Below are 9,411 nucleotides of genomic sequence, written 5' to 3'. Positions count from 1 at the left end.
TACACCCAAGTATTACATCTATATATGTAAACTATATATGCCTTGTACGCGTGCGTAGATGTATATGCATATAATAAGCAAATTAGTTTGCATCGAATTCTCTTTTTCATTTCGATTGCAACGTTCAGACGAAGATTTCCTCCTAGGAGTATTCATCACGAAAACAGCTGCTATGCACTGCATTCCTTGTTGCTTTTTCCACTTTATTCTTTGCTTTTTGCTTCCCACTGTATTCTTTGTTGACTCCTTTTCTTCTACTGCAGACTTCGTTTGTTGCATCCTACTGTATTCTTTGTTTGTTGCTTTTTATACTGCAGTATTTATTCGTTACTTCCGCTGTATTCTCTGTTTGTTGCTTCTTGTACTGCAGTCTCTGTTTGCAGTTTCTGTCACTGGATTCTTTGTTTGTGGCTTTTGCACTTTATTCTTTGTCTTTTTCTTCTTTCAATGCATTATTTGTTCAGCTGATATTTTCTTCTGCGGGAGATGACACTTGAAACAAATTCATTTTGGTTGCAATACGAAACACAGAAAAAACGAACGTAATAATGCTAACGCACCAACCAGAACTAGATATAGATGAATCCACGAGATCGGCAAAAAAAACACACACACACACACTATATATATATATATATATATATATATATATATATATATATATATATATATATNAACACACACACACACACTATATATATATATATATATATATATATATATATATATATATATATATATATATGAATGCCATGGGAATGCTAGACTGTTGATATCAGTGCAACAAAGACGTAAACAAGTCTGCAAAGAAGATGATGCATTTAAGAATTGCTTTTTACGTTTCGCAGCGGGTTTGTTACCCGAGGGCCAGTTGTTATACCGTACCGTAGTCAACTAAAGAAATACAGCTACAGCAATATTCAATATTCAGTTTACATATCGCTAGAGAGTCCTGGCTTCTGCTCTGTTTTCACAGCAAAAAAAACCGCGTACTGTAGACTAAGAAGAGTGACTACTACTCTCAATCCTAGAGAGGAATCCCTTTCGAACTCACAAAGCGCAGATATACCTAAGTTATCGAAGCTAGTAAAAGCAGCAGCAGAGGCAGCGGTGCCAGTAGCCGCAGGGCTACCTGTAGCAGCAGCAACAGCATCAGCAACTAGAGGTTACCGAAGCACTACGGAGGAAAAATACAACTGCGCTTTCGCCGTTCAAATAATAAATAAAATGCAAATGAATGTCCGGGGACAAAATACCCTCAAATGGCCTGCAAAGCTCATGTGTTTTGACTGAACAAGCAGATGCGCCCCAGTCTAATAAAGACCGTAGCGAAATAATAAATGTGAGACCTCTGCGTGCCTTGATAATAAATGTGGTAACACCTCTGAACGGTGTAAACACGATAAAATGAGCTTGCTGTACTTGAAACGAGTATAAAACTAGAGAAGCATGTATAGTCCCCCCTATACCCCCAGTTCTCATCAGCTTTGCGCCTACCACTTGCCGCAGAACACAGCAACAACGCAGCAAAAGCAGCAGCGGTAGGCCAACAATGACACCCGGGTAAGATGAGCAACGGTTGTGCTCGAATCCCCCTCCGGGGTTTAGGGTTTAGGGTTTAGGGTTTGGCAACTCGGCGCAAAACGAGGACTCCATTCAAGTTCCACCTCTCCTGCAAGCGCTGGTAATAAATAAATCAACGAAAACAGGATTGATAGCCCCAGGAGTCCCAAGCGCAGCTGACCCACCACCACCATCATCATCATCATCCATGATCATCATGATCACCACCACCACCACCACCACCACCACCACCGGCAGCTGCCCCCCACAGCTGGCTAGCCCCAGTTTTCTGTCTCGGCTAGCTACGGATTCCAAAACCGTGAGGTCGCCCGCGGTGGCGGCACGACATGAATAGGGGAGATGGGAGCGTAAGGAGAGGATTGAGAGGCGGCCGCCCCAGCTCGTCCTCGTGCGGGAGTTGAAGTCGAAGTCGAAGTCGAAGTCGTAGTTTCTGTTTCTCCGGTTCTAGAAGAAGGCAGCGTCGCGCCAGTGGAGCTTGGAGATGCCGTCCGCGAAGGCCCTGATGGGCTGCTGGGTGCTGCGGGAGTAGAGCTGCCAGCTTGTGGACTTGCTGCTCCCCGTTCAAGAGTAAAAGAACGGCTGGCCACTCCCGACTCATCGGGAGATGTGGGTGACGCTCCCCGGGCGTCTTCCTTCTTTGCTTCTGGCTTCTGTGAAATAGCGGTTCTAGCCTCTGCAGCAGTAGCTGCAGCAGCAGCAGCAGCTGCTGCAGCAGTCCTAGTAGTAGTAGTTGTAGTCGTAGTCGTAGTAGTAGTAGTAGTAGTAGTAGTGGTAGTAGTGGTAGTAGTAGTGGATGTGCGCCTCCTCTCCTCCTCTGGATCAGGAGGGGGGAGAACTCGCTTAACGATAGGAATCCTGGCTTGTCTCTGGTAGAAGTCTGGGTTTTCTTGGAAGAAAAGATGTAAAAATGTTTCTTTTTCTAATTCTTCCTGTTCAGGTAGACCATCGAGAAGATCTTTGAAATTTGCAACAATTTCTTCGGCGGAAATGCGTTTGTTGCGGTCGGGTTCAAGCAGACGTCTTATGAGCTCCTGCCACCTATAGTGGATGCCTTTGTACTGCATGTCTACTGTCAGGCTATCCGGGTTAGCTGTGTTTCTAAGCTGTATCACACGAGCTACAGCCTCCTCGCTAGCAGATTGATCCGTGATGCCGAAGGGTAATTCCCCATCCATCATGATCTCATACAGAAGAACCCCCAAACTCCATAGATCGGACTTGGCGTTGGCAATGGGCTGCACCTCGCAGTCATCCATACACACAATGCTGGACAGCAGCTCGGGTTCCGTGTACGCTGGAGATACGTCAACATCACTGGGGATTAGCTCGTTGAAAGGAACACTCGATTCAAACCCAAACAGCACAACGGAGCCATCATCCTGCACTGCGAAGCTGCTGCTGTTGATCTGGTTGACGCTCCACCCAGCTTGTTGCATGTGCAGAACCGTCTTGAGAACATGACGCGCTAAGTATGCTCTAGTTCCCGTGGGGACCAAGCCCAAGGCGTCTATCACATCTCGCAGGGTGACCTGGATGGTGTTCATCTTTTCAACGGTAGCCAGGATACTCAAGTCCTTGATATGTAACACATCTGGCATGCCTCTTATCTTTGCGATTGCAGTGACTGCAGCCACACCCTTCTGCTCTGAAACAGCAGAGAGAGGAGTGCTGCCTCGAACTGCAAGAATGCTCTGGGCCGTCCGCACCATCTGGGGGGAGATATTTTTTTCCCCTGTAGACAGGATGGAGGGGGTTTCATCTTTGGGGATGGTATTGATCCGAATTGCAGATTCTTCTCGGGTTTCTACGTCCTGTACAGACACCATGATGCTGTTGATGCCTTCGCCAACGTACTTGTTCACAACGTAAGCGCGAGGGCTTTGCAAGGGCTTGCCGCTACCGACTTGTGTTATCAAGTCGAGCTCGATGGTCATGCCGATCAGCTGCGTAGACTCGCCATTTGAAACAGTCTTGGCCACCTCACGCATTATACGTTTTGCTTCAGGTGAAGGTACAGCGGGATCCTCTTCTTCGAGCTGGTTCACCAGCTCCCATAGAACACCCCGCACAACCTGCACAGTATGAGAGGTTCTTTCCTCTAGAGAGTCGACAGGAGGAGCCTTCCAAGAAGGCTCAGCAGGGGGAACTGCAGCAGGAGGTGGGGGGCGGCGTTTCACGAGGTCTGCCCAGGTTGGCTGTTTTTCATGCTGTCTGATTGTGAGATACATTAAACAGCCGAAGAGCAACATTGTTGGAAGTGTAACCGCCATAAATGTGAGCAAACTCCATTTGCGGCGGGTACGGTGTGTTTCAGACAATGGCATCATCCCCCCTGAATCAAACAATTCATCTTCGCTCATTCCTGCTAATTCCTCTTGGCCACTTGAGGCCTCTTCCGCCTCGGCTGCATCGGCAGCATTTGAACCATCTTCTGCAGGATTCTGAATTTCTTCCTGCTGTGGTTGTTCTATTTGCTTCATTTCCGATGGCATGCCCTTAGAAACGCCGCACAATACAGGTTTGCGTCCACATGTATATAGCAAAGAATACCCGTCTGCAGATGCAGACCAGAACCTAGAGTGTTATATTTGGCTTGAGTGGCACAGGATAAACTCCTGATCAGTGCGTTGTTCGGTTAGAATCTGAATGGAGATGCGACTGGCAGCACGAGCAGGCGCTCCCCAAAAGCTGCATTCAGATCGATCGACGCCGCGGAAGAGAAGTGAAGCTTTCAAAGGTTAAATTGCTCCACCAAATCCATAAAAAAGCTTTTATTTAAATTTAAAAGCCTAAAATTCGTCTCCTCCGGCCAACTCAAACGGTGAAGGGTGATTGCCGCCCCCTATGAACGGTTTCCGCAAGGTAGCTCAGAGAAGTCCGCGAAACGCTGGGTGGTATCGCCGGAAAGCTAAGGAATATCTATAAACATGCTAACTAGCAAAGAAAAATAAAAAAATGAATAAATAACCCTGCAGTGACGACTGCCAATTAACTTCTCCAGCAATGCCGCCCTCAGAAGGCCTGCGAAGAGAAAGAAAGACCCACGGGCCACCTACTATGCGAAAGGCGTTCAAAAACAGTCAAAAGGGCTATATATTTCACTTAATCAGAAACTTGAACCTTAAACAAAACGAAAATGCAGAAAGTGCAGAGGGATTTCTCCGCTTTGCAGCAGCGGTTGTTTTTGAACGTGATCGAGAGCCAAAGGCATCGAACGGGTCTGTTTCTGTTGCTGGCTATCGGACCATTGACACCATCCGGGATAGTGACTAGATCAATATAGTTATTCTCATACATTAACAGCTGATATTACGGGGGATGCAGTGTAGCTCAGAGATAAAAGCTACAGTTCGACTGACGAAACCTTACCGGAACAGCCCCCACTCGTACTACACGGGGGTTCAGTTCGTGGCTATTGGGTCATGCATACTGTGCTGGACAGCGACTAGGCCCCAATAGTTATTCTCGTTCACTAACTAACTGCTATCCCGGTGGGAGTGACTAGAAGCAGGGGGATCGCCGACAGGAGTTGGCGTTCCTGTCCCCATAGACAGTCAAACGAGGGCGTATGGGAGTAAACAGGAATATAAGGAATATATGGGGGCGATCGAACGGAACAAATCTGCTTCGTGGCCCCAAATGGTTCACTGAAAGTGTAGCTTTCCTCTATATTTGTTGCTTATACAGCCGGATCCATAGTGGAAAGCGATAGGAACTTTCTGTAGAAGCCAGCGCCCAACGATACCCAACTTGTATTGTAAGTAGGGCTAGAACAAAGCAGTAGTGTGAGAAACAATGCGGCTATTGCAGCATAAGCAGAAACTGCAGCAAAAGCAGCAGCAGCAACTGTTGCCTAGCTTTCATGCAACTGGTTAACTAGTAACACCCTCGTAGCTGAGATACGAAATTCTGTAGTGAGCAAAAAACACAGTTGTAATACCCCTATGGTTCGACAGGGGACCACCAGGTTTCTAGAGAGTTTTGCCCACACGTCAGCCCGAACCCTAACCCTAAACCCTAACCCCCAAAGAAGCGTATATATATATATATATATATATATATATATATATATATATATATTTCCGGTTGCCGTTCCTTTATATTCTCTCGTTACGATGTTGAGTATTTCAATAGCTAGACAGGAAACACTGCGCCAGCAGCCTGTCAGCCTGATCTATATATCAGCGGATGACGCCCTGACATCCTATTGACGAATATTTTCAAAGGAAATGAAATATATTTTATTGAAATAAAACAAGAGGAACAAAATATATATGATACAAAAGTAGACAGAACGATGAAAAAGATATATTCTTTTAGGTTCTGCACGCTCCTGGCTCGTCGCCATAGCAAGGCTCAATCGCGTAGCTTACTGCCCCCTTCTACCTCTGCCGGTATTCTGCTCAACTGTCTGTTTTAATATTTTTTAATCGAGTTAATTACTCTCCTTTTTATATTTTCACACATTAGTTTCTCTCTGGTTAGTGCAATATACTACTGACACCTCCGCTTAAAAGAGGTCCATTACTCGGCTTTATAATTTCATTATAAAGCGCTGCAGTACAACAGTATCTGCCGCCTATTTTGGCTGTCAGCAGAAACTTTGCCTGTACAAGAAAGTACCTTGCGTAAGCGTTATATGCAACAAAGCGGGAAAATAAGGAAGTGTTCGTTTCCAGCTATGACTCCATACAATGTCAGGTGCTTACAGCATCCCGAGCAATCTATAGAAAAGCTATTTCCTTTCTTTTCTGCTTTTCTTCAGGGTCACTTGGCACGGGAATTTCTCCCCATTACAATAACAATAACAATTGGCTGTTCGCTTCTAGTTCACCTTTCTTTGTTGAATGCAGCAGTTGTCATATCGCATCAACTGCCGAGTAAATATTAGCATGAAAGCCTAAAGTACACACCTCAGCTGCAGTACACAGCCCGCATGAGGCCTTCACGCTGCACGCCTGCAGGCACCCTAAACCCCTAAACCCAAAAACACAGTACCGGATAACCGATTGAGTACGCGCGCGTACGCACACACAATGACAAAAGCAACTTGTTTCAATGCCACTGCATCTGAATGGCAAAGAAGTTGCACATATAACGAGAGTCCTCAGTCTTATTCCGTCGCTTGTTGCAGTGAAGCAAAGACCTGAGGTAAGAGCTTCCTACAGTAGCTGGCCCTCTCCCCCTACCTACAGGCCTCGTGAGCACAAAATTTCAGGGCCTGGGCTGTGGAGGAAGCGGCAGGCTGAGGCGTGTTGCAGCGCACCTCGTTGCAGCTAGTGATGCATAGCAGGCTCACAGCGAAGCTTTCTTTGCTGCATACTTATCTCTGTAGACATTTGTTGAGCATTTGTGTTTGCTTACAAGCAGCACATCAACGCCAATTGAATATTCCTATATTAACCTCTGGCAGAGCACGCTACACCTGTGCTAGCTTCATGCTGATGCGCCTAGTACAACAACGCAGGATACTAGATACAAGCGTTGAGTACGCTTGAGTGAAACAATGAATATTAATTCGTTGTTTTTAAACTATTTTATTTCATTTCATGTTTAATTTTATTTTATTTTAATATTTACTGCAATGGGCGGCTCCATCGTTGTCTTAGCGTCTAGCGGGATCGCCAGCACAGCTTGCTGCTACTTGCACCTGCCTATACACCCCGCGCGCATCGGCAGTTCTGTATACTTTTTGAGTGCCAGTTTACTTTATTGAATATTTTATGTTCTTTTTTCTCTTTTCTGCAGTGCATCCTGTGCAAACTCTCAGCTAGCAACGAGGCATTGCTGCGGGGCTGTGGCTGGGAGCCCCAGAGCAGCAGCAGCAACAGCTAAACTAAGGCTGCTGTTGCTGCCTGTGCGTTAACCTGAAATGGAATATAATCTTGGGTTGTGATCATCGTTCTCTTTTTTTTGTTTCTTCTCTTGCTTCAGTCTCTGTATATCGTAGCTGCTGCTTCCTTGTCTGGTCCTGCTGCTGCCTGCTGCTGCTGCTCTCTAGCTGCTCCTCTCTCGCTTATACTCTCGTTGCAGCAACAACTGAAATGGCCTCTCCCCGCCTCTTCTCTCTCTCATCTGCACTGGTGGCCGCAGCAGTAAGGCGGCTCCCAGAGGCTTGAAGGGGTTCGCAGCGGCTGCTCAGTAGCAGCAACTGTTGCAGCAGAAGCTGCAGCAGCAGCAGCAGCTGCAGCAGCAGCAGATCACCACGACCTGCTGCCCTCTAGAAAAACCTCTCCTTCGTCTCTTGCTTTTCCTGTACACTGTATCGACACGCAGCGGCTGCAGCAGCAAAGCTTTTGTATTGTTTCTGTGTTGCAGTTATTCTTTCTTTTACTGCTTCTTCTCTACACTCCTTCTCTTCCTTAACCAACTGCTACTCATCCTAATGCTTATGACTCCCTTGCTGTTCGCAGCCCAATGCAGAGACTGCAGCAAAGCTCACTGAAACAGCACCGACGCTCATCGCAGCAGCAGCAGCAGCAGCAGCAGCAGCAGCGGCAGCAGCAGCAGCAGCAGCAGCAGCAGCGGGGCGTATTCCGCAGCAGCAGAGGACCTCCCCACCACCACAGTGTTTCTCTTCTTCTTGCCGTAAGAATTTAAAAAACTCTTTTGATCTCTCCTGTTGAGACCTGCTGCTGGGTTAGCAGCAACCGCATACACCTGGGGTGTATGTACAGCAGGCAGCAGCAGCAGCAGCAGCAGCAGCAGCAGCAGCAGCAGCTTCTACTTTCTCCTCTCTCTCCTCATTTTAATAAAAACTAAAAGCAATGGTGGACGCAGCGGTTCCTTCTTCGCCTGCACCTGTTGCTGCGGCGAATCGTAGCAACAGCAACAGCAGCAGCAGCAGCCGTACCAGCAGCAGCAGCAGCAGCAGCAGCAGCAGCAGCAAGTGCAGCACAACAACACGTGGTGTATTAGCGCTGAATAGTTTTAAAGAGTTACTAAATACAAACAAAAAAGAAATAAAAAAAGAAGAAATAGATATATTTGGCTGGGCCCTCCCCCTCATCACCACCACCAACCCCCCCCCTTTCTGCATTCCCCAGGAACTGCTTTCTTTCCATCCAAAGGAAACTGATATCTATAAAATTTTCTTTAAAGATACTCCTGTATGTATATATATATATATATATATATATATATATTTATATTTATATTAATATATATTTGTACTTGTATGTATTGAATGTATATGAACATATAGAAATGTCTATAACCCTAAACCCTACAACATAAACCCTCGTATACTTGTGTTAGACGCCGTATATATATATATATATATATATATATATATATATATATATGCTCTAGTGTCTCTGCTGCTACTGCTGCTGCTGCTTATAGTGCTACTGCTGCTGCTGCTGCTGCTGCTGATAATGCTACTGATGCTGCTGCTGCTGTTGATGCTGCTGTTATCGTTTCTGCTGCTGCTGCTGCTGCTGCTGCTGCTGCTGCTGCTCTCTCTTTTAATCCTTTGACTGTATCCTTATTCTTTGCTTGAGTTATTGTGTTTCTGTTTTTGCTGCTGTTGTATTTGTACTACTGCTATTCCTCTGTTTTTTCTGCTGCTGCTGCCGCTGCTGCTGCTGCTGCTGCTGCTGCTGTTGCTGCTGCTGCTGTTGCTGCTGCTGCTGCTGCTGCTGCTGCAGAAGGAAGTCCGTATTCGTCAGGTGTTTCTACACACAGAGCTGACGGAGCAGGAGCAGCAGTGGCTTGAGGAGCTGCGGTGTCTATGCAGCTCAGCTAACTGGAAAATTCCGCTTTTCTTAGAGCCGATGCTATTGAGAATCATTTGGCTAGCTTATAGAAAATGGGGAGATAATATAA

General features: G+C 46.3%; 2 protein-coding genes across 2 annotated transcripts; one reads left to right on the top strand and one right to left on the bottom strand.

Annotated features, from left to right (window-relative positions):
* Window positions 1–1,865: 1,865 nt before the first annotated feature.
* On the bottom strand, window positions 1,866–4,064 carry EMH_0006040 (uncharacterized protein; the record flags this gene model as incomplete). The annotated part of the gene is made up of 1 exon (XM_013497399.1): window positions 1,866–4,064. One exon carries the CDS (start codon window positions 4,062–4,064, stop codon window positions 1,866–1,868), a length of 2,199 nt encoding a protein of 732 aa, XP_013352853.1.
* A 3,937-nt stretch (window positions 4,065–8,001) lies between these two features.
* Window positions 8,002–8,512, top strand: EMH_0006030 (uncharacterized protein; the record flags this gene model as incomplete). Its single annotated transcript, XM_013497398.1, has 2 exons — window positions 8,002–8,172; window positions 8,408–8,512. The coding sequence occupies 2 exons, from the start codon at window positions 8,002–8,004 to the stop codon at window positions 8,510–8,512; spliced, it is 276 nt and encodes a 91-aa protein (XP_013352852.1).
* Window positions 8,513–9,411: the final 899 nt, after the last annotated feature.

Source organism: Eimeria mitis, genomic scaffold, assembly GCF_000499745.2.
Source record: "Eimeria mitis Houghton genomic scaffold, Emh_scaff265, whole genome shotgun sequence".
NCBI lineage: Eukaryota > Apicomplexa > Conoidasida > Eucoccidiorida > Eimeriidae > Eimeria > Eimeria mitis.
This window is presented reverse-complemented; position numbering and strand designations above follow the sequence as displayed.